Below are 25,580 nucleotides of genomic sequence, written 5' to 3'. Positions count from 1 at the left end.
AGTGGAATTTTGCACATGTGAAAATTTTGTTAAATAGGACCTTAAAGATCCTAAGGTTTGCTTTTATGGTGGGAAACAAGAGTCTCGCTAACGATGACATTTTGAGGTGATAGATGTCAGAGATTGTTTCCTTGGGGTTGAAATAGCAGCCAAAACATTTTCTCTACTTAGGCGCTTGGGATGTGGCTGTTGGCAACACATTTTATGGTGGGATCTTTAATCCAATGATAAAATTTAAACGAAAAACAAGCCGAAAATGATAGGTTTCTTTATTTTCACTAAACAGGCAATTGAAATACATGGTACAAAAATAAGTGGTAAGATTATTGTAAAATGAAATGGACAGAATAAATATTCAATTTAATTTTCCATCTATGAGAATTTCACAATAAAATCATAGTTTACTTTGTATTATAGATGTGCTTGTTGGATCTATTCATCCTCGCATAAGGCAACTGAAAAAAAAATCCCTCAAGTTACCAGTAGTTATTTGGGTGAAGATTTTTTTTTTAATGCTTTGAAGTTTTGGTTTTTCCCTTAATGATGTAGTATAGAGGGGGAAAGGACTCAGAAACTATCTTCTAAAGTAGACGAATGCTACAAATGTTAGCATGATGCTGTGCACTTCAGTTTCATACAGCAAGTTGTTCAAACTGGCAGCTTATTGGTGAGTTAACAAGAAACATTACATGAATTTAAGATATAAGCATATTTACATACTTATGTAGTCTTGAAAAATCTAGTGTTCTTTCCCCCATGGCAGTCAAGACTGGGGCTTACCACAAGATGTTTCAGCATGCTTCACTATTTGCTTTTATGCATATGACGATAAATGCAGTTCAGAAACAAATATATTCCCATTTCTACTCCCATTTTCAAGTACAAACACCTCAAGGTACTATGGGCTTTAACAATTCGCTCATTTAATAAGGGGGAATTCCCACTTGTCATTTTAATGTCAGTGGTTGCCATGAATTAGCTTACCGAAGTGGGGTGTTCTAAGCCCGAGTGGTTGCGGTCTCTGGGAAACTCTTGTAGAATGATAGCCATTCTGGCCTGAGCAGGAACTTCCTGTTCTTCTACCTTGGACTGAAGTCTCTAGCATACATGTTGCCACTGCAGCGTAGTTTACATCATCCATTCTTGATGTTCCCGTTTAAGCTCCTAAACAGTTCTATGTTGCCAGCGTTGCCTATTCGTGGAGTTGCAACACGAACCCAGGTCTTACTTGGTGCTACCCCTTCCCTGTGGACTTGAATCTGTTTACTGACAGGGACTGCTAGGAGACGTTACTACAGGTAAACTCGGGCTCTTAAAACTACTGTTCTGTCAGTGTGAGCCACTGCCGTGCCGTCTGCCCCAACCCAGCCGTGTCCATGAGCGTCTTCCTAGGCTGAAACCACTCCAGCTGCAGTTTGAGGGACAGCCTTAAACTTCCCAAGGCCCTGCTGCACATAGACTTAATGCTGTGCTGAGAACCCTTCCGTGGCACAGCTGGGTGCAGAGTACCTTCAGAGTCACACCTTATTTCAAAGGAGATGAACAAAAATATTCTAGGTCATCTCTGAATAAAGTAATACTTTCTTGGGAATCAGGTACTCTGAAGTGAAATACTGTCCTGTCTGCTGAAGCTGGTAGCTGTTAGGTTGGATGGGAACAGGATGGCGTGGTCAGCATTCACTTGCTGTAACATTGGCCAACTTTGTTTCCCTAGAGTTATCTTCGAGGGTTTTTTTGTTGTTTGTTTGTTATTGTTTTTGTGTGAACTACCAGAAACATCTATCAGATACTGGCAAATTCATGAGTTTAAAGCCTCAGGGCTATCCTGTAACACGGAGTAGAAAGGCATGTACCGATTTATAGCCACGTCCAAGAGAAGTGAAAAAGATCAATTTAAGAGACCATTAGACATACCTGCCTTTTTAAAGCATTTGTAGATTTTTAAGAATGTTTTACCAATATAATTATTCACTCTGGAGATGTTTTGTTTTGTCCTTTTTAAATCTCACTGTGGAACCAAAATTAACATGGAGCTAGCAGAGTCATGATACAGTTTAATTCTGATCGTGCCCTTGCTCACTGGTAAATCCTACCATAGCAGCAGGCACTTGAAATGTAGTGTATTTTATATAGTTTACTTCTGTAGTGAGTCTTTAAATAGTATTAGAATTTAACAGCTGCTTTCCCAGTGGCAATAAAGTCAGAGATTTTAAACCAGAAAAGTCACAGTAATAGGACTTTAGGTTCATATGGAGGTTAGATGACATAGTGTTATGATTATGTGGCCCCAGAACTAAAGTCCTAAATGTCTTTTAAAGAAGGTAAGTTACATTATTAAATATTTTGTTCTGAGGGAAGGTCAAAGGTCTCATTATTATATGAGAATAATCGTTCTAATGTCACTGTTAGGTTCAAGATGACTTGTTCATTTTTCATTATAAACATGAGATCTTCCTTTAAGAACTCTCCTCAAGTGAGAATCTGGAAGCAGTTTGAAAAAAAGATCTTTAAGTGCTTATCTCACATATATTTCAGTGTGAAGAATCCTTTCCTGACATCTTCACCCACTGTAATACTAGAAATACGTGGGGGGAAAATGTGCTTTCCTCCTTCCATCTTCATTCATGGCACAAGAGAAATTTTTTAAAGGTTTTTTTTTTTTTTTTTTTTGCAGACTCCGCAGCAACAGCTGATCGTTCTGCATTAGAAAGCTACAGAACTAATGCTTTAAATGATCCACGGATTTTTTTCCCATCAAGGTACAGGTCACTCTCAAGCAATGAAGAATTTCCCCTTTTTGTTTCACTTCTGGCAGCCTTAGTTTCCGTAGTTAACCAGGCTGTGTGGTCCTATCCGTGCCCTTCTCTTCCCTGATCTTGAGCCACTCTTCCAAGGAGAGTAGGAATGGAGCAATGCGTCCTCTGGGAGGTACCCCGGAGGTGTGGGGGATCAGGCCACGGTCCTGCAGAAGCTCAGTGGCAGTTCCCTAAGTCTTGGACACATTTCCGTTTACAGTATTAGGCAGGCAGATGGTGCCCCACTAAGCCCTGAAGAAACCTTAAAAGGTGTCTTAACAGCCCAGAATAAATTTGTTCAGAACTTTCTATTAATTTGGAGATTTAAAGTCTCCTCTAAAATCTTCAAGAGGGATTTATAAACCTAAGCTTAATTTTATAAAAAAGACCCAAGTGCCTGGCCAGTGACTCATTTTTCCCAGCCTCTTGGGTCTTGCGGTATGCCTGAGAATACCAAGTATCTGGTGCCTTCTATCACGTGAACCTTCTTCAAATGACCTCAGCACGTGGACTATTTCAGGAGCCCTGATCTTTTTAATTGGATAGAGGGGAATGAAAGATCTGTAAGCCTTATTAGCCTCATTTTATCAAAAACTGCAAAACTACATGCTTTTGTAGAGAAGCACCAAAAGGAAACCTCAGTTTGGAAGGATTCATCTTAAATAGTAACTCAGTAGCCCTTACTTCAGGGAGAGAAAGGCATTTTTAAAGCTAGTACATTAGAGTTCAGTTTCCCCTTGACTTCAGTGTTAAATGGTTCTTACAAGGGCTTCTTGGAAGTTTCCCACCAGCCAGGTTTTAGTCGACAGATTACATCTCTGCTTGAGAAGGTGCCTGAAAGAGAAGGGGACACACTTTTTACAGGTGGGATGCTGCAGAGGAAGAAGTGACAACAGCAATCACTTGTGTTCATTTTAGACCTGAAATGACCATTGCTCAAATCTCGGAGGCAAGTACAGGGATTCCCTCCTCTTGACATAACCTTGATTTTATCCTTCATCCCCTCTTGGCTACAGTGAATTGTCACCTAGGAAGTCTGTGAATTAAAGCGCCACATTCTGGTTGTGGGAGAGGAAGTTTCAGAGAAGGTATGGTCCAGTTGTGGGAACGCGCGGAAAGTGGCACAGCGGCGATCCCACACTGGGCACCAAACCCCTCTGCTCTTAGCTCCTCTTCCTGATTTTCCCAAAGATCAAAAGGAGGTTGTACTGTTAGGTCCCTAGGGCATGTGGCCCGTCTCCCCCCGGCCCTGTCTGCCAGGCAGTGTGCCGAGACCACTGCTGGGAGGGAGGGACGGGCACCTGGTGCTGGGGCTGCTGGGGACGGGGCGCCCCAAGAGCCTACAGAGCACGTGGCCTGATGGGCTGTACTGGAGGCCGACGCCGGCTGACTGGCTTAGGGACAGAGCTTTGCCCCTGTTGTCTGTAAGGGATTGGGGTGAAGGGATGGCCACAGAAGTGTGAGCGTGGGGCACCCTGGTCCCAGGCAGGCCACAGGCAGGGGTGAAGTCAAGTCCTGGGAAGCACCGCCCAACCTCCCTCCAGTGATAAGGGCCTTCTAGCTTCTCTTTTGTTTCGACAGCCCTTGGTTCAGCAAGCATCTAGGAACTAGCCAGCTCTCGGAGCAGGAGCTGCGTGCCCTAGGCCAGCACCGGGGCCCCTCACCAGAACTTGGGGTGCCTACTCACGAGACTCAGCCCTCTCACATCCGGGCTCCCACGTACTGCTGGCGAGTCGTCAGGCATGAGGGTGCAGCCAGCCAGCACGTCCAGAGAGGCTAGGATGGCGTCGTACAGGCGGTCTGCATGGCCCTCCAGCTCACTGGGCTGCTTCGAGATTCTCCCGAGGACATCCTTCAGCACTGACAAGTGAGGTGCAGAGCAGTTAGGCCAAAACCCAAAACCAAAATACAACGTGTAAGTAATTGTCTTCTCTAAAGAATCCCCGAGGGGTGTAGCACTTTACACAAAATAGGAACGTGGCGATAGTTTCAGGATGTTCAGGCTCTTTAACAGTGACTCTAGGGACTGCTGTTGCCGAGGATCTGTTCCCTCCTGATTAGGGCCAAGAGAATTTCAGGAGCTCCTCTTTGGATTTACCTGGTTCACACAAAGGCACACAAGCGTGACTCTGGTGACGGGTGTGCTCTGGCTTTCGGAGTCCTGCCGCAGGGCACGCCCAGATCCCGAGGAGCAGGCTCCCCAGAATGGCAGGCCAAGGCCAAGATGGGGACGCTGGCTCTGGCTGTCAGGGGCTAACAGCTCCCGCGGGGGGGGGGGGGGCATCTGGGGCTCCGCCTGCATACGGGTCACCTGGGAATGATCTGGGGATGCCTGTGAACCCTTCTCTGGGTCCTCAATGAGCAGACTTCAAAAGAAAATCCTCTGAAAGCAGGCGAATGAGCTTAGCGAGGTGCAGATTCCCCCCACCACCCCAGACGGGCCAAGTGCTCCCCCGAGGAAGGGATGGGCCACGTTTGGAGTGCACCACACACATCAGGCTTGTTCTCTCGGAAACCTTATTTCCTTTGTTAAACACAAAGGCTGCCTTGGCTTCCTGAGCCTTTATCAGCCGCGTTCTCTCGCTCTCCAGCTTCCTGCTGCGGCCGCAACATCTGCCAGCAGCTCTGCCAGCAGCGGAAGGGAAAGGGGAAGCCGCCCCTCTGCAGCGGATGCGGGCGGCGGGTGGCAGGGTGGGACCGGGCTGGGAGGGGACCTCAGCACTGGGGGAGCCACTGCCGAGGGCCCCGCTGCCAGGCTGCGCCCTGCCCTCCTGTGTGTTCGTCAGTGGGATTTGGGGGACCTTTCTTTTCTTTCTGAACTTTTACTGTACTATGTTAGAGTATTCGGTGGGGGCCAAGTAAACAGAAAGCTGGGCCTGAGAATGAAATCTTTCGCATTCAGACTTCCTTCCATGGTGTAGCTGACTCCATACACCCAGGAGCCTGGTTCGGCTTCACGCCCACAGGTTCCAGTGGCGTGGGTCCCAGAGAGGACTGGGCACGTGTGCGCCGAAGCAGTGAAAAGGCCAGTGCTGTCCACGGGGAGGCCTCCGGCAGAGGCTGAGAGACATTTTTGGGGGGTAACGAATGTGCTGCTTGTCCCTACCGTTCTGCTTGTGACTGACGATTCTGCTTGTGGCTGATGAGGAAAACCGGCTGCAAAGCTGGGAAGGGGTGTGTGTGCCCTGGAGAGTGCCGAACACTCGTGCCTCTAGCTGGGGAACCCTGTGACGGTCACGGGGAACACCCATCTTCATGTGACACTCAAGTTCCCGGTCAGTCCAGCAGGGGATGGGGGGGGGGGGGCAAGGGGCCCATCTACGAAAACCACAGGAACCTCATATGTCTCACATTATGAGACCAGGGCAAAGGGGGACGTTCTTACTCCAGATTAAGCACTGAGAAGTATTACTGGGTTGGTTTTTAAGCGAAGGTGCAAGAGCCTCCTAAGAGGCCCATTGTTACAAGTGGCCCTTCCAGCTCAGGCCCCGCACTTGCAGCAGGGGAGGCAGCAGCGAGGCAGCAGCGTAGAGGGCTGGGGTCCAAGGCCAGTTCACAGCTCTGAGGTGGGGGTGATAACATCATCTCACAGGGCTCTGATTAAACGGGAGGAGACCTGATGTTAACCGTGTCAGCACAGTGTCTGGTGCACGGCGTTCAGTGTAACGCTCATGGTGTTACAAGTAGCAGCGGAGCCTGACATACTGAATTTCTGGCCCAATAAAACCGAAAAAATCCTAGTGCAAGAACTGAAACAAAGGCCTCCTGCAGGCAAGGGATTGCCAAGGGTTCCCACAATCCACCCTGGGTAATCGCTGCCCTGCCACAGCCCTTCGGAGGCTCCCTGTCCCTCTGCCTGTCCCCAGTTCTCAACCCACTTTTCTCCCTAGGGGCTATGTGGCAAGTCTGGAGGTATTCTGGGTTGTCACAACTGGAGAGAAGGCGGGGGTGACTGGTACCTAACGGGTGAGGCCAGGGATGTTGTTACACGTCCTGCAGCATGAAGCACAGCCCTCCTCACAACCACCATGCGGCCCAGAAAGAGGACACTGCCGGTGTGAGAAACTCTAGCAGCTCCCTAACATGCTCCCCCACTTCTGGTGCCTCTCCAGCAGGAGGGTCCCGCCCGCCCAGCTTTGCTCCCGTGGGTTCTTTCCAGCACGAGCCCCAGCTCACTCCAGAACTGAGGCCTCACACAGATGGAATGTCACAGCTATTGCGTGCTTAGACTCACAAGAAATCAGGGGCCGCTCCGGGACCTCCAGTTCTTGCTCTAAACGAGCTCATCCTCCACTGCCCGTGTGCCCCCAGCAAGGGCAGGGCCACCTGCAACTTGCACCCTGCAGGCTTGGCGTGCTCCTAGTCTGTGATTTTACATTTTCCTAAACCGGGAGCCTGCAAAACGAACTCAAGCCCTTCCTCTCATCGGTGCACGGCTTCTTTGAGTCTGTGCCCTTAGAACCGAGGGCTCTCCCAACACCGAACCACAGATGATGAGAGGGGTCCGGCCTGTGCTGGGGAAGGAAGGGAGCCCCCGAGGGCCCCCTGGATGAAAACCAGCATTCCCACACAGGTCCCTACCAGGGAAAAGAGGGCGGTCCTTGCACGCCCAGCTCGCTGCATGGCTGGGGGACAGGGATGCTGTGAAGCCTGGCAGGCAGTGGGGACCTACGGCAGCAGTGCAGACGGAGGCGCTCCTGCACTACTGGATCCTTACCAGGGACCCTGTGACCCCTGGACCTGCTGCTGGGAGGGAGGGAGGGAGCTCTGGCTCAAGTCTCACCTGGGGTGTTCTCCAACAGGCACTGAAGAAGAATCTCCCCTTTCTGCACAACGCTCTCCGTCAGGGACTGGTGTTCATCTAGATCTTTCTTAAATTGCTTAAAGCATGTGAGAAGAGAGAAAAGAAAGAAAAACCTTCGTTACTATTGTTTTGTAAAACTTACTCAAAATGATCCTTCGTAGGGGTAGCTTGACTCCCCTCTCACCTGGAAGACAAACCCGCCCAACCTTCAGAATTCCCGAAGTAAACAGGACATTAGTCTAACTTCACCTTGAATTCAAAGTAAATCCAGACTCAGTCCTTTTTTTTTCTGTTTACAGTTGGACAAAACAAAGAGTTTCCTTTTCCCTAGCAGAGCCTGGTTGGTGAACAGCTTGGGGGTCGGGGTTTCTTTAAGCTCACAAGGCTAAGGGATTCCCCAAACACGGGGCCTTCTATGCCAATGGGCCTGGTAAGAGCCGCCAGAGGTGCCTTCACCCACCACCCTCCGTGTTAGCTCCTGCAGACCTGGGGCCTCGGGAGGGAGCAGGGAAGCTGCAAGTCTCCCAAGTAGCCAGTTTGTTTCCCCCTCGTGGGTAACTGGGAACCGAGCCCTGTCATCCTCTCTGATGTCCCTTTGGACACTAAGATGTGTAAAGTCAAGTCCACGATGAGCTTTAGGCACAGAACCTGGTGGTTCACATTCTGGAGTCAGAATTTTACTCTTGGATTATACTCTCTTCCTGTCTTTAGTTTTCCTTTGCTCTAATACCTGTACTTATTATTTTATCCTTTGGTATCTTCTGTAGTTTATATGCTGCCATAAGCCCACTGTGTTAAGCCAAAGCATAGGAGACCGTCACGATCAACAATATGTGTGCACACACCTGCTTGCCTGAGGTATCAGAGCAGGGGTCAAGGGGCCCCCACATACGCAGAGACGTGCACCATTCCGCGTGGGGAATGGGCTGACTGTGGTTCCACCACGAGACACAGCTGTGCGGGTAACACGGGGGCTAGTGTTCACTGACTTGTAAGGGTAACTCCCAGCTCACCAAGCAAGGAAGCTGCTCTGGCTAACCTTCCAGTTGAGGCCAAGGAGAGAGTGTGGGGATAAAAGGGAGGGAGAGACTTCTATTTGGCAGCTGCTGTGACAGGGATGGGCCTGAGGCACTCTGGAGCGACCACCCGGTAGTCAGAGGGCAACTTCCAGGCATTTCCTCTCTCCAGGTGGTACTGCCCAGGGCCCAAGGGGCGAGTCTTGCTCAGCCCAGCACACGCACTGGGGAGCTGCCACAGAAGGCCCCGTCAAGCCCAACCCCCTTCTCCTTCCTCAAGCATGCTCTGGGCCAGGAACCCAGGGCAGCCTCTCTGCACATGGCAGGAAACGGCGCTCCCACTGAGGTGGGACAGCTGACCCATCAGGCGAGGAGCTGGCTCTAAGTTGGAAAACAAAGGACCTCTCTCCTGCCAGGGTGTGGTGGGAGCTGGGGGGCTGCTGCTCTGGCGTAGGCACATGGAAATCATATCCTCCTCCCAAGGCACCTGATTAGGGTGTAGACATTCAAAGAACTGCCTTAGAAGATCCCTTCTAGACTAGCATCAGCCTCAGACCACATACACTGCCTCTGCTCCTTCAGAAAAGGCGAGAAATGCTTGGCCAACCAGACACGCTAGAGGCCTGAGGGTTATGGTTAGACTTAGGGAAACAATAATTTATCATCCAACTCACAACACTTCTGGGAATGAAGGGGGATCTATTGATCACTATTTCTGAGCAGCAGGCACAAACTATCACTCCAAATACACCTGATCTGAAGTCAAATTAACCAGAACCCACAATTAAAGGGATTTAAAAATAAAACCTTAATGAAAGAGGCAAAAAAAAAAAAAAAAGAAAAGAAAACCTAACAAAAAACAAAACCTCCCCAACCCCAAAAAAACACACTTGAGAAGCAAATTCTAGTCAGTGCTGGCCAACAGAACGTTCTGTGATGATGGAAGTGTCCCATGGGCACCGTTCACTATGGTGGCCGCGAGCAAACGAGATGCCGGGACACCTGGAATGGAGCCAGCGCAACTGGAAAATATGAATCTTTGACTGACTTTAAATAGTCGTATGTGACTAGTGACTCGTAACGGGCCAGTTCTACACTTAACCCCGGGGACGCTGCATACACTGCATACGTCACCCGTAAGCATACTTGATTGAGGATAGATCTACTTTCTCCAAACTCTGCTTGGTCTGGGAAATAACTCCCACATTTTACAGTTTCTCACCATTAGAAACTTGAGGAAGACGTCTGATTAGATTTCAGGGCAAGCAGTCACTGTGCCATAACATACTGAGAATCAGTTATTTGAGCTTTTACACTGTAATCAAGTACTTAGCACTGGCAGGTGCACGGCCAGAAGCCAGGACCGCGAATTACCCGGTAAAGCTGCAGAGAAGACTTGAGACCTGTAAGACTGGACTTGGGTGGGATCAGGTGGTCGGTAACATCCGCCACGTTACGCAGCCAGCGGATCAGCTCCTCCAGCTGACAGCAGAAGGTCTGTGCAGACAAAGCAGAAAACGCGCAGTGTTACTGACCAAACTGCTGCTGGCGTTTCCAAGGCCGGGGGTTCCGGGAGACAGACTGCACCCCCTTCCCCGAGTGCCTCTCCCTGTCCCTGGCCTGTTCCCGCTCCACGACCCCTTCGGTCTCCCTCAGCCTCTGTGCACCAACAATGACAGGCTGAGAAAAGCCCAGGACACACACGCCTACCCCGGAACCTGACTTGGGTGAGCACCACCACTAACTTTCTAACTGTCCCAGAGGGAAAACATGAAACAAATGACTAGAATGGTGACTAACTTGAACCTATGGCAGGAAACAAGTGAATTAAAGCCACGTATCCCAGCTTTGCACTTGCCTTGGAGTATTTCAGCTGTTATCCCCAAAGAGGCCCACGCTAACATCCGTCCTCCTGCTCCACACCACACCAAGATCACAGGCCCTCGGAGGCCAGGAGACGTCTGCACAGTGGGCTCATGGGTCTCCCGCACCCGGCCTGCTGCCGTGGGTGTGCAGGGCCCGAGTGCCTCCCTGTGTGCAGAGACCCACGCTCCCGAGTGGCCTGTGTCAGGGACGATGCAAAGCCCTTGACATGAAATACTTCACATAACCCACACCACATCCCGAAGAGGGAGGCTCCACATTTTACCGGTGAGCAAACTCAAAAGACTGAGCCAAAATTCCACATACGGCAGAGCCACGATTTGAATTCAGATTCACCTGATGTGGCCGACGCCACTGCACGGAGCATTCATTCCCCTCCAGACAGGCAAGCATCTATAGGTGTGGTGGCCAGGATGGCCAGGACACTGGGCGCCCCCGACTCCTGCTCCGTGCTCCACCACTTGGTCAGCCGGAGCTCCCAGCAGGCCTACGGGCCGGAGCACCACTTCCCTCTGCCCAGCATTTCCTACAGGCTCGTGAGCACGGACGTTCTTCGTGCAACACACCTCCTACCCCTCAGGGTCAAGAGCCCTAGGAAGCAGCGCAGTGGTGGTTAGGCTCCGGCTGCAGCCCAAGGTGGGCAGTCAGCTAACCCCTTGCTGCCTGGCCTCCGTATCTTAAGGGAGAGCGGTGAAAAGCAAGGGGAGGGCACGGCACAGTGCGGGGCGCAGAGCCGGTGCTCAGTGTTACCGCGAGAGGAGACGCACGTGGAGGCAAAGGCCCCGAGCCCAGTTTACCTTCACGCACTGCACGAGTGATTCTCTTTCCTGCTCTCCCCTCCCGGGAGGCTGCCCTGCGGTATCTGGGTCCCACACAGCTGGCAAGGAGGAGCGCGCTCTCAGCGGCCCGCAGGAATCCCCCAGGGCCCGGCTGCCCCCCAGACCACCTTCCCTGGCCGAGCCCCTCGCGCAGACGAAGGAGCGCAGCAAACGGTGGTCGGAGCCCCCGGGGCCCCCGGGCGCTCTGTGGGCAGCCCCGGGCGGAAGCCGGCTGCGACCCGTGTCCGATGGGAGGGAGGCCGGCCCATCACTGTCCGACGCGTCCAGGGAGGTGCGCCCTTCAGCAGCCCCGGTGGGCAGGGTCACCGACAGGGGGACAGAGCCTCGATGGGAGACTAAACTAGAAACCTGCGTCAGCCGAGTGGGCAGGGCAAGATACTCATCGTCGCTTTCTAGTTCCTCTTCTGATTTCCATCCGTACTCCGCGTGGGCAGGCGGCCAGACCCCGGGGCCGACCCCCTTCTCTCTCTCTGTCCAGGGCAAGGGCCAGCCTCTGTCCCACGTCCTCAGCTCACGCTGCCTGCCCACAGGGAGCCAGTCCTTCACAGCCCTCAGGGCTGGCTCTCCGTTCTCCCAAGGAGCATCCCTACTGCCCGGGGCTCTTGGGGTGGACGCGAGCAGGTTACAAGAGGCCGACCCCACATGGCTCTGCTTCTGCGGTGTTCCAGAGGGCCGCCGCGTGAGGCTCGGCTCTCTGAGCCTAGAGAAGGGCAGAGCGGAGGCCTCTGCGGACGGGCAATTCTGGGAGCCATTAGTGGGTGATTTCAGGGTACTTGCCGGGGAGACAGAAAAGCTATCGAGGTCTACACCTGAGTCCTGCAGGAGAGGGTCGGCCAGTGTGTGGCTGTCCAGGTGCTTTGGGAGTTGAGGCCCGGGCCTGAGTGGGTAAGTGTAGTCCAGCAGATCTTCATACTCTTTATTTGGGTTCCAGAGCGGGGAGTGGCGGTCGGGGGAAGGAGGCAGGGAGTCTGGCAGCACACAGGCCCAGTACTCGGCCTGGAAGGAGAGGCGCCTCCTGCCCAGCCCAGGAGCATCCACCCCAGATGACGCAGGCTGTGGTGGCCACTGGAGCCGCGGCCCTGGCCCCGCCACAGAGGAGGCCGAGTGGCGGCCGACCAGCTCCAGGGAGGATGAGACTTTGGCAGCGGAGCAACGTGGAGGTCCGGCCTCTTCCCGGTGACCCTGGAGACTGCTGCCCGGGGAGGAGGCTCGGCTCCCCAGCGGCCTCCACCGTGGCGGGCAAGGGATACCCGGGCTGTGGGGCTGCTGGCTGAGGTCCGGCGCCCGTGGCCACTCCACAGGGGACGGCTCATCCTCGCTGTGAGCATTGTATCCTGAGCGAAGGCCTGCAGCTCTGGCGACGCTCGGAGTCTGAGGTAGCTCCTCCGAGGCAGAAAGCCTCGTCTCCTCCACCTGCAACGATGAGACAGAAGAAAAAGCTCTGAGGTTAAAACAGCAAACCAAACTTCCCTCCTAGAGGACAACTCTGGATTCTCCTTGGGGCCGGGGTGATAGGAGAGCCCCAGCGATGAGAGTCGACCATCCGGTGCGGGAACCAGACGGCGTGCGGCTGGGCTGCCAGCACGAAGCGCAGCGCGCTCCCGGGGGCAGACTGTGTCCCCACACCGCTCCCATCTCCCCGCAGGTGGGCAGTGGGCACACCACCCACCCTCAGAGAAGCCAGCCCTGCCCTGGGACGCAGCCACACCTGGCAGCCAGGTGACCCCCAGGCCCCGCCCACTCGGCTCACACCTGTTAGCAATGAACAAAGTGAGCCCCTCAACTCAGCCTCTTTATTCTGAGTTTTCATTCTGCTCCATGAAGAACCTGTCCCCTGGGAGGCAGGACAACAGTGGTTAAGGCTGTATGCTTTGGAACCAGACAGACTTGATGCCAACCCAACTGCTACCTTCCAGATGGACGACTCTGGGCCTCACTTCCCTCACCTGTAAAATGGGAATGGTAACGGTACCACTTCCTCAGGACATGAGGATCAAAGCAACTCGCGTGTGAAAAGCCCAGGGTAGGAGCTCAACTAACACCAGGTACCACAATTAACAAGCCCATTCAACAGCCTATTTCTAGGTTTGCTTACTTGCTCCTTGCCTTGCTAAACCTCGGACTCACAGGTGCCCAGGCTCCCGAGCACCCCTGACTCCCAGGCAGATGGGCCCAGCCGCGTTCTCTCCCAGTCACGCTCATAGGAGAGAACGGCATGGGAGGAGCATGCTGCAGCCAAGGCCCCAGTGACGGCGAAGACATCAAAACCATGCCCGTGGCAGGCCAAGCAGAACACAACAGGATGTCAGAGCTGGCAGGGACAGATCATCCAGGTCACTTTCCCAATTATACGGAGGGCCTGAAAGATCTGGTGATATGCCTGGGGTCACAGAGTGAAGCAGGACTCGTTGGGCCACGGGACTTGACCAGGCAAAGCTTCCAGGCAGTCAGGGAGGCCCAAGAAATTCTTCTTCCCCAGGGACAGTGCCCCCTAGCACGGGGGCTCCACGGCTCTGCCAGGTGCCCTGGGTCCCAAGGGATATAGGCTAAGAGCTCAAACGAACCCTCTGGCCTGGACCCTCAGGGGCCCCCTGAAGAGCTCAGATCACCAAGTCAGAAACAGGACACAGCTCCCCTATCACAGCTCCCCCGGCCCGGCCCCCTGGGCAACAGGTCGTGGCCACAGCATCCCCAGTCTTCAGAAGGTCACCAGTCATGCTCTTGAGGAACAGGAGATGCTATGGACAGAGTCCTCTCCCTGGCCCCAAGGCCCAACTCCCCAGGTGAGCCTGTAAAACAGAAATCATCACACCCAGACTCCCCCGATGGCCCAGCTTCTACAGGAACTGGGAAAGCAGGTAAGACAGCAAGAAAACGTGAGTACACACTCCCAAAGGCCCACACTAGTTAAAGCTACAGTCCCATTTGCCTTGTTACCTACCTGGCTTCCCACAGAGTGCAAAAGGTCTCTAGTGCCAGTGCCAGCCAGAGGAAGCAGGCAACCAAGAGCAAGCTTAGATCTACCAGCTACTGGCTCCCTGCTGGTGCTGCTGGCCTGTGGCTGGTAGGCTCCGGAGGGGCTGGAGCCAGCTCCATCACCGCAGGCAGGGGCACACAGTCCCTCCGCTCCCCACACAGGGGAGGCAGCCCCGCCCGCAGCTTCCAGGCATGGTGGCTGCTCCTGCTCCCCGCTCACAAGGCCCGGGATGTCCACCTCCTGCTCCCTGCAGCTCCACTGCCCATAGGATGGGGTCTTTGTGTCTGCGGACGCCTCCACCTCTGCCTTTTCTTCTCCCAAAGCCATGGAGATGTCCCTAAGTCAGGGTTCCCCTGAAGCCTTCAGCTCTCTATAAAATGGGAAAGGAAAAGAAAAAGTTATAACCTCTGCATCTGTGTCCAAGAAACCTTGCTTTTTCATGATTAAGACAGACATTTGCACAGTGAAGGAAACCAGCAACGAAAAGAAAAAGTAACCTACTGAATGGGAGAAGATACTGCAAATCATGCATCCAACAAGGGTTTAATATCCAAATATATAAAGAACTCATGCAACTCAATGACAAAAACATAATCTCATTTTTTAAAAATGGGCAGACGACCTGAACAGACATCAGGTGGGCCAACAGACACATGAAAAGATGCTCAACATCACTCATCACCAGGGAATGCAAAATCAAAACCACAATGAGATATCCTCTCACACCTGTCAGAATGGCTAAAATCAAGAAGACAGAAAATAAGTGTTGGTCACGAGGCAAAGAAAAGGGAACCCCTTGTGTGTAAGTTACTATAACTGGTACAGCCACTGTGGGACACAGTATGGAGGGTCCTCAAAAAACTACAACGAGGGCACCTGGGTGGCTCCATTGGTTAAGGGTCCGCTTTCGGCTCAGGTCATGATCCCAGGGTCAGGGGATCGAGTCCCACACGGGGCTCCCTGCTCAGTGGGGGGCCGGCTTCTCCTTCTGCCCCTCCCCCCTGCTTGTGATCTCTCATTCTCTTTCAATAAATAAAATCTTAAACGAAAAGAAGAATATGGAAACAAGGAATGAAATCATGCCACTCATGACAACATGGCTGGACCTAGAGGGCATTATGCTAAGAAAGTCAGAGAAAGACAAATACCACATGTTTTCATTTATATGTGGAGTTTAAAAATCAAAACAAAGACCAACAAAAAGAAACAGACTCATAGAGAACAAAGGAGTGGTTGCCAGAGGGGAGGGAGGTAGGGGGATGAGAGGTGAAGGGGAGTAAGAAATACAAACTTCCCGTTACCAAGGAAGTCATGGGGATGTGCCAGCCAGGCAAGCAAGCCCAGCATGGGGAATAAATACCATCTATAATACTGTGATGGCACCGCATGGGGACAACTGGTGACTCCACTTACCCACCTGTCATGGTGAGCACTGTGGGATGTATACGATTGTTGAACCACTACGTTGTACGTATGAAACTAATATGTCAACTATATTTAAAAAAAAAAAAAGGGACAACCTCTTTTTTTTTTTTTTTGGTCAAAGAAAGAAAGAACAAATGGTGTCTGCTTCCTCCGAGAACATAGGTCCGGCTCTTCCTTGGCTCCAGAGCCCTCCGAAGAGGACACAGTGGCACACCCTTTTGTCCTCTGCTTCCATAGGGCCAGGACCGGTCGCGGTGCCCAGGCAGCAAGTGCAGGTCCAAGTCAAGGCCAGGCTTCCAGCCGCACTGGCCAAGGCCCGGGGGCTCGAAAGCACCGCAGAAGGGTCCCCGCACAGCTTCCGTGCAGTGCTCTCACGGCAGGCAGCTCCGGCCTTGAGCACCGCAGCAGCGGTGACGGCGCTGCTCTAGGGGGCAGCTCAGGCCTTGGCTGAGCCCACGGTGCCCCCTGTGCCCGGGGGGGGGGGGCAGCAGGGTCCTCCCAAGCACGGAAACCCCACCGCGGCTGTAGGCAGGGGCTGCTTCCCATTGTGAGGACGGCCAGGGAGCAGAGAGGGCGCGGTGGCCACTCTCCCCCAGCAGCCTGGTTACAAGCACCCCGCACCTGAAGCTGTGCAAATGCAGGTGGGCAAAGGCGGCACGGGCTGCGCGGCAGGTGTGCAAGGTGTGCACGTGACAGGGAGATGGGCCACGGACCGGGTGGGCGGGCAGGGGAGAAGCAGGGCAAGCCCCAGGGAGGGAAGAAGGGACAGTGAGGGAGCGGGCTCCGAAAATACAACTGTTTCTTTAAGAGCCTCAGGAATAGCAGAGACCCCACTCCCTCAGCCTAAGGGTCCAGGGGACAACTGGACAACTGCAACGCACCTGGCCGACCTCCAAGCCAGAACTTGGACAAAAATACCCTCGCTTCCTCCGAAGCCAGGAGCTAATGTGACAGCAGGAGGTGCTGGGAGCAAAGGGGAAGCAGGTCACCCCACTCGACCCTGGGAAGCAACTGGGTGGGCACCACCACCCCGAAGGCAGCCACACCACAAAAGGGTCCCCTCTGTCCGCCTGGGCACACGAGGCTCTGGGCCCGTTCCAAGGCCACCCCAGAGAAGGGCAAACGCACTTCACACGTACTCACGTCTCACAACCACTGCCGGGGGCAGAAGAACAATTTTTTTGCACAGTAATAGGTGGGTGAAATAGGAAATGCGCCGCAGATCTAAGTCTCCAGTCCTCACTCAAACAAGTACACACGCAGGTGTGGTAATAACACCGACATTACGACAGTGCCTGGTGCCCAGGGTACACAGAGTGTCAGCGGGTGCCATCAGTGTCATGGGGGGCACAGAATCAGTGTGACGAGTCACCTTACAAACAACAAAGGAACCCAAAAGGGGGAGCAAAAGCAGCCAGCATTTCACAGGACAAAGAATATTTACTATTAGAGACTCCCATAAAAACAGGCGAATGGTCCCATCATTCTGTGTGTGTCTCTCACCTCTTGATGCACAGGCAAACACAAAGTCTCTTGCATCCTTCTCCCTCTTTACATAAAAGCAGCACACTGTACAGGACATCTTGCTCAGAATGTTTTCTTTCTTCTTCTTTTTTTAAAGTATCTTGGAGACCTTTCCTCAGCAATACACAAGAAGAGAGCTTCCCTTCCTTCACACCCCTGCCCAGCTCTGTATTCCGCCCTCTGGTTTATTTCACTGGTCCCTTAGGGGTGGATCCTGGGGTTATTTCCAATCTTTCCTTACAAGCCATGCAGCAAGGAACAACAAAGCACCTAGCGGAACCACCAAGTGCACACAGCCCTTGTGTGCATGCTGGCACGTGCACAGCACCAACATCCACAAGTGCAACTGCTGAGGTGAAGGCCTGCACATACTCTGGCATATACTGTCAGGTGGTTCTCTAAGGGGTGGCACTGATTTACAACCACCACCCCCCCCCCCCCGCCAGCCGTATGTGAGAGTGAGTTTCCCACTGGAGGCAGGTCCCCCATCTCCCTTCACAGAGGGACAAACCAAGGCTGAGAGAGATGCAAATTCAGGACTGTAGGACTCCTGAACCCAAGCTATTTATGAACCACCAAGGGAAGTTACAAAGCAGATGAACACATGGAGGAGAGGGAAGAGGTGAAGGACAGAGAGATGAGCCACCAAGTCCTGCTGAGACAGGTTTTCACGGAGCCCCAGCCTCACCTCGTGGCTGCTTAGAAAGCTACACATGAAGATCATCGCTGAGTCCATCAGCTGGAAAAGTATAACCTGCAGCCCCCAATTTCTACTTCTTGCTCCATTCCTAGAAATTCTCTCAGTGGCCAGAATCAGGCTGATGGGTGGCTAATTCTCCTTTTGCCTGCTTTCCTGTTCCACTAAGGAGTGTGGTCTTGTGACTGGGGCAGGAGTAAGACGATGCTATGGCAAGAAAAGGGTACAAACAAATGATCTGTCTTTATTTTGATGATGTAGTTTTTATGTCTTGTCTGGACTCATTCCTTAGGAAAGAAGGTATCCACTTATCCTGGGGGTGAGCAGTGGTGAGCTAGAATTATAAGCTATTCAGGAGACACCTCCAGGTAATTTTCAAGTGTGCAGACAAACCTGAACTAGGTTAACACTATGTCACCAGAGGCCCTTCTGCAACCAGGTAAGATGGTCTGAAATAATGATTTTCATGGAAACGGTGCCTCGGAAAAGGCAGGTTTATTTTCTCAGTATGGATAAACAGTCTCTGCGTAATCTTACTTATTAATCTGCCTGGCAAATCGTGCCCCCTCCAACCACACAAATTATGAGAAGACAGATACATGGGAAAGAAAAGAATTAACAGCGGTCCCCGAGAGCTAATTCACGGCGTATATAAGACGCTATGCAATACAAACGGAGAAATCGACTGGGATAGAAATAATCAGGGAAAACTCCTTGTAGTAATGACTGTTGAAGGCAAAGACATTTTTAAAACATTACCATGAAGTGGCCTAGCAAATGCACAAATTTCAGACTTCAGGGTTCCATCCTGCCTGCACGGGCCAGGTGGGCATCTCCATGAAGGCCCAGCCCTCATTTCCATAGGTTTGTATTTTACACAGCATTCCTTCTACCCTCCTGGGGTGAGGGTAGACGTGGGGATTCTGCGTGGACACTTCTGAGGAGCAGCTTACTCCTTTTCAAATGGACTGCTCTGGATGATGATAGGACTTGTGGTACAGGACCAGCACTGTCCCCCGAGGCAATGGCTTCACAGAGCCTGTAACTTTACGTAGGGCCTTCCTGCTCGGAAATCGTGTATTTTCCAGCGCTCCTATAGACCAGTGGCTCCAGGAGGGGCCGAGGCCTCAGCCGGCTTCCTCCCTGACAGGGAGCACGAGCACCACACGGCTGGAATGAGTCTCAGAGCACAGACAACGAACGGCGAACTGAACCCGCTATCTGGGAAAGGTCTACACACACCACAACTGGCCAAACCAAGAGACAGGCCGCATAAGCTTCAGGGTATTCTAGTGACCACCCGCACTTTGCTATTAAAATTCTCCATGAGTCCCCGGCAGAGGCCACATGACCACCAGACGTATATAATTAGGAGTGACGTAGGCCTGGCACGCACTTGCCCTGCAGTAAAAATATGCTCACACGTCACGTATGTGGCAACGCCAACTCTGTAAGCCTGGACACCTGACCCTTCTTGGGATCTGCGGCGCCACCCTCGTGCAGTCCTGTCACAGCTGCCAGGGCTTCCTCCCACCCGCTCCTATCCAGGAGGGGAAGGAGGACCACGAATTAGGAGAGACGACACTCGTCTCTCTCTCTTAACTAAACCATCCTGATAAAGAAATGATCAACCAGGGAGCAAGCCTCTTTTGATCAGAAAAAGGACCATTTCTCCCCGCCCCCTCCCCGTAAAGGACTATCTCCAGGATACCTTAAATCACGACCTCCCTTTGAAATAATCTGATCTACAACCACTTTGCCAGGGAAGCTGTGTTCGGGCAAGGCCCATCTCTGTACCCGGTGCACACAGCCAGCCACCTGCACTGGCTACACAGGCGGTATATCACTTGAGAGAGCAAGTCCCACCAGTTCAGGGGCCAAAGGCCTCAAACTCCTGCGTTTTCACAGGGGGCCACTGGCATAAGTGCTGAACGCTGTGCACACACAGTGGCAGAGGCTGACCACAGAACCAGACAAAGAGGCTCTTAGTACAACAGCTCTTTCTCTAAAAACAGGAAACTGCCAACAAGGAAAGGGAAGGAAGCAGGGTAGGACCCAACATTGTCAGGTTGCTGGCAAGTTTCTGGGGGAACTAGATTTATGGGAAAGAAGCTTAAAGGCAGAAGCCCATGATGTGGGGAGGCAGCATGAGAGGGGATACATACATAGATGGGGGAGGCCAACAAAAGGGGCAGTCACAAGTGGCGAGGGCCTGCCTCAGAGCAGGGCGGGTGCCAGGAATGTCGTGGCTAGAGGTCTGAGACCCGCCGACAGCCAAGAGCAATCATTATTCCACCTGCTGCCTCCCTGGCTGTTCAGCAGACTTCAGCCCCCAGGTCTGACAGTCTTCCACACCAGCCCTGTCTTGTGTCCACCTCCTCTGAAGGTCAAAGCCAAGTAAAAAGAAGAGGCTCAGAGCTATGGAGGGCAGACAGGTTTCCCGGGGGGGGGGGGGGGGGGGGGGTAATGGGCCACTGCCATCCCCAGAGTGCTCAGGCACCAGCAGCCTCTTTCCTTTTGCTCTCAGGGCAACTTCCCTGTGTTTTGCTTACAGTCAGAGGGAATCCTCCAGTGCCCAAGAAGGAGCCCCTGGCTCCCTCTAAATCAATATGGTGGGAAAGCTGTAGCCAGACTGTTCCTCTTACTTCCTCCTTCGCTCACTCACGGGCTGGCAAGTGACTGGAACCACCAGACAGCCTTCAGCAAGGCCAGCCGGCTAACTTATCCGCAGGTCTTCAGAAGGCCTTTCAACAGACGTAACTCCCACATCTACAAGGGGCTTGGTTGAGCTTCCAGCCCCCGTCCACTCAACTGCAAGCTCTCTGGCCTCCTTAGCAGATGGTCCCCATCCAACTATGAGGACGCTGAGGACTCAACATGTTAATAACTATACCCTCTGTTCCCACCAAAGACGAAGGCAGAGAAACAGCTTTCCCTAACAAACATCTCTCCTACCGTCTTTGCAAGCTGGCCCTGAACCACGCTGCAGTTCCACAAGCCACTACTTGTACTGTACTGTGTATTTTCTGTGAGGCAGTCAAGTTACATGTATGAAGACTGACAAAAAATCTTACTGACAGGAATGTTGCTCACTGTACCAAAGGATGCTCTTTTTGGAGAATGCACTGGAGAATTCTCTTGTCTTGGTAACAAAAACAAGTATTTCACTGAATAGCCCATTTGTTTTTACTATCAGGCCACACAGGTATTGGCAAAACTGAGAAAATTTTCTTCTTTGCTTTGACTACTAGGAAGCTCAGCACCAAATCTGCAATCCTACCCAAGCAAAAAAAAAGCTTAGGACAGAAAGGCACTCACCTTGTATACTAATCTTATCCTTGATTTCCTCTTTTCTTTCAACCTATCTGCCTCAATTCTATTTAAAATCTTGGGAAGATTTTTACTTGGGAAGTAGCTTGGAATGATTTTTCATATCACTTTTTGGAACAAAATATAAGAATTATTTAAAAATAGAACAACATGGGACACCCGGGTGGCCCAGTGGTTGAGCAGCTCTCTTTGCCTCAGGGCGTGATCCTGGAGTCCTGGGATGGAATCCCACATCAAGCTCCCTATATGGAGCCTGCTTCTCCCTCTGCCTGTGTCTCTGCCCCGCCCCCTCTCTCTCTCTCTGTGTCTCCATGAATAAATAGGGTCTTTGAAAAAAAAATAGAAAAAAAAAGATCATAATCTAAGACTTTATCCCCAAACCATAAGAAAACAAAACCTGTTTTTAGCAATATTTCTAAAAACCAAGTGCAGTACTAATGTTAGTACTTTCCTATTCAAAATGTGGTCTGCAGACCAGCAGCATCAGCATCTCAGAGCCTGTTGGGAATGTATATTCTCAGTCCCCACCAGAGTCTTGGAATCATAACTTGCATTTGAACAGGATCTCCAAGTGATTGGTAATGTTTCAGAATTATCAGGTTAGTCAGTAAGCCTGTTTCAGCACGTTGGAAAGAACTACTACAGTGGCTTTACAACCATTCACTGAGTTTTCTTTTTAAAGATTTTTATTTATTCATGACAGACAGAGAGAGAGAGAGGCAGAGACACAGGCAGAGGGAGAAGCAGGCTCCATGCAGGGAGCCCGATGTGGGACTGGACCCCGGGTCTCCAGGATTGTACCCCGGGCCAAAGGCAGGGCCAAACCGCTGGGCCATTGGGGCTGTCCTAAGATTTTTATCTTAAAAAAGTAATCCCTACAGCCAAAATGGGGCTCCAACTTACAGGATCAAGAGTTGCATGCTCTGCAGAGTGAGCCAGTGAGGCACTCCGCTGAGGGACTATCCTACACCAGGGCACACTTGAGAAGGAAATTTATGGTCCTTGTCATTGAAGTCTTTGCAACAGGACATGAGAAAAAGTTCACACCTTATAGCAGGTTTTTAACAGCTAATTATAGTATGTCACATCTGGAAAGGAGTCCCCAGAAAGAACCATATTCCCTAGAAAGGATTCAAGATTCATTATGGCTACACTAAAAACAGAGTCAGAGCCCAGGATTCTCCTGTGATAGTTACAAGTGAAAAGGAGAAGGTATTTGTTTTGGAGATTCCAAACAATTTAAGAAAAACTGACATGTCAAGGGGATGGACAGCTGGAAGGAAATGCACAACCTAGCCTGCTTCCTGCCTGCAGAAAGTGAGGCAATGTCCCCATGGGTTCTGTTCTATCTGCCACCTCTAGGTCTGGCCAACAGGTCTAAAGCCAACAAGACGACGTCTTCCACTTTTCACAATGTTTGTGAATAACTTCAAAGACAGGAGACGGTTTCTTCATGAGAACAGAATTACATTATAAGGAGAAAAGCCACTCTGAGTCCATCTCCACGAGCTCTGCCTCTCTGAGCCAATCACCCTAAAAATTTCTGTTTTACTCCTCTGCTCTTCTAGGACCATTCTGAATATCAAGGCCACATTAAGAGTATGTCAACTACTACTGTAATATGGTGGTGAGACTCTAAATGAATAACAGATAATCTATGGAATACTTTTACTGTGGGGGGGAGGGGTGGAATTATGAAAGGTTTAAGGACTTAAGATCAAGCAACAGAAAAGGACTAAAAGGCAGAGACCCAGAAGGGTCAAATACTATACAGACACTTAATATTAGTAAACTGATTCAAGTGTCTATTTATTTTTATCCTAACAAACACTAACAGCACCTGAACATTTTCTTTGGGCTGTGAACTATGCTAAGCACTATTTATCAGTATCTTATTTAATCCTCAGAACCCATGGAGTAAGTCCTACTAAAACTCCCATTTTACAGATAAGGACATCGAGGCACAGAGAAGTTAAATGACTTATCCAGAGTTAGTAAAATGGCAGATAAAACCTGATTTAACTGAAGAGAGCCGAAAGGCAACTGCTTCCCTAACCTGGGCAGCCTGGGTAGCTCAGCAGTTTAGCGCCGCCTTCACCCCAGGGTGTGATCCTGGAGACCTAGGATCCAGTCCCACTTTGGGCTCCCTGTGTGGAGCCTGCTTCTCCCTCTGCCTGTGTCTCTGCCTGCCTCTCTGTCTAATGAATAAATAACTAAAATCTTAAAAAAAAAAAAAAAATTGGTCCTGGGGATCCCTGGGTGGCTCAGCAGTTTAGTACCTACCTTTGGCCCCAGGTGTGACGCTGGAAACCCGGGATCGAATCCCGGGTCAGGTCCCCGGCATGGAGCCTGCTTCTCCCTCAGCCTGTGTCTCTGCCTCCCCCTACCCCGTGTGTCTATCATGAATAAATAAATGAAATCTTAAAAAAATAAATAAATGGTCCAACAAATTAAAGGGATGAAAATTTTTGTTTTGTCAACTTTTGGCTACACCTCTGGGGTTTTTTTTGTTGTTGTTGTTTTCTTTTGTCTTCAATCACCCAGGCACCGTGCTAGGAGCTGGAGAAACCACAGTACAATTGCGATGTGTAAAAAAACCAAAAAACAAAAAACGGGGAGGCAGCAGAAGGCAGCCTGAAGGAAGAAGTGATTAATTAGCTGTGGGATGGGGAGGAGCTTTTAAAAGTTCTTCGGAAGAGGTGAAAACGGAGTTCTTTGCTCTTTTCAGTACCATGTGGCCTAGAATCGATCCAGGTGAAGGAGAAAAGGAGAATGTGAAGTCGTGACCTCTACTTTTTTTTTTTAACCAAACCCAAGGCAGACTGACCTAGCGCATTTCGTCCAGCATCCTAACAACATCCTTCCCACCCTGGGGTACTTATGAATACCACCCCTCTCTGTGCAGGCCCCACTCCCCCCACCCCTCCCCGAGCTCCCCTGAGGTCCAACGTGCTGGGGGCCGGGGGGGGGGGGGGGGGGGGGGGGGGAGCCTGGCAAGGTTTCTGCTCACTTGTCTGACCAATAAACAACACACCCAACCCAACCCAATAATCATAAAGGACCTGAGCATGTGCATACGCCCCTAGGCTGCTGAGGACAGTTCTGGTGATGCCCGTTGGAAAGGGTGGCGAAAACGGAGTTCTTTGCTCTTTTCAATACCAAGTGGCCTAGAATCGATCTAGGTGAAGGAGAAAACGAGGATGAGAAGCGGTGACCTCAACTTTTTTTTTTTTTTTTTTAACCAAACCCGAGGAAGACTGACCTAGGGCATTTCGTCCTGCATCCTAACACCATCCTTCCCACCCCAGAGCTAGGAGCTGTTGCAGGTACTTAGGAACAGCACCGCCCTGCGCAGGCCCCACCCCCACCCCCCCACCCCCCACCCCTCCCCGAGCTCCCCGTGAGGTCCAACGAGCTCGGGGGCCCTGGCAAGGCTTCCGCTCACTGGTCTGCCCAACAACACACCCAACCCAATAATCATAAAGGGCCTGAGCGTGTGCATGAGGACAATTCTGGTGAGGACCGTTGGAAAGGGTGACCCTTAAAAAAAAAAAAGAAAAGAAAAGAAAAGAAAAAAAAAAAAAGAAAAAGCACGACGTTTCCTGCTGTCTGTCGTCGGCAGCGGCCGCGCTCGGGGCACCAGGGAAGCCTCCGTCGTCTCCATCGCTGCTCCCGCGGGAACGACCCCGAGCCGCTGAGAGACGACCTCCGCGCGAGCCGCCGCCCGGCCCCGGGACCGGGTCCCGCCGGGCGCGCAGGGCTCACGGGGCTCCCGGGGCTCCCGGGGCGCGCGGCCCCGCCGTCCCGCCCGCAAGGCTGAGGCGGCGGCACGAGGCGCCGGGTCCCCACAGGCCCTTCCCGGCGGCGGACGCGGCGGACGCGGGGCCCGGTGCGGCCTCACAGCCCCTGAGGCGCGGCGGGGCCGCGGGGGCCGGGCCGCGCGGGGGGAGGCGGCGGAGCCCCGGCCCCGGCCCCGCGCGCGGGCAGCCACCTACCTCGCCTCGAGCGCTTCGGGGCCCGCGGCGGGCCTGCGGCGACAGCGGGCGGACGCGGCGGCCCCGACGCGGGGGCCCAGGCGGAGACCGCGGCCCTCACGCCCGAGCCCGCGGCGTCCGGGGCGGGACCGCGCGCCGGCCACGCCCCCGCGGCCCGCCCCTCCTCCGCGGGGAGCGGCGCGGCCAATCGCAGCCCGGAGCCTGCGGGATCCGCCAATAGACGCCCGGTTCCCCCGAGCAGAGCCCGCCCCTCGCGCCGTCCTGGCCAATAGGAGGCCGCGTCTTCTTCGGCCC

The 25,580-nt window shown here is 52.3% G+C and overlaps 1 protein-coding gene across 1 annotated transcript; it reads right to left on the bottom strand.

The window, feature by feature from the left end:
* Positions 1-251: 251 nt before the first annotated feature.
* On the bottom strand, positions 252-25,421 carry CEP68 (centrosomal protein 68). Its single transcript, XM_041757354.1, has 7 exons — positions 25,287-25,421; positions 14,280-14,685; positions 11,297-12,751; positions 9,990-10,112; positions 7,579-7,675; positions 4,483-4,655; positions 252-3,629 (listed from the first exon to the last, which is right to left on the bottom strand). Exons 2-7 carry the CDS (start codon positions 14,640-14,642, stop codon positions 3,606-3,608), a joined length of 2,235 nt encoding a protein of 744 aa, XP_041613288.1. The 5' UTR covers positions 14,643-14,685; positions 25,287-25,421; the 3' UTR covers positions 252-3,605.
* Between the last annotated feature and the right edge of the window lie 159 nt (positions 25,422-25,580).

This window comes from Vulpes lagopus, chromosome 5 (assembly GCF_018345385.1).
Source record: "Vulpes lagopus strain Blue_001 chromosome 5, ASM1834538v1, whole genome shotgun sequence".
Lineage (NCBI taxonomy): Eukaryota > Metazoa > Chordata > Mammalia > Carnivora > Canidae > Vulpes > Vulpes lagopus.
Note: the sequence above shows the minus strand (reverse complement) of the source record. Positions and strands in the feature narration are given on the sequence as shown.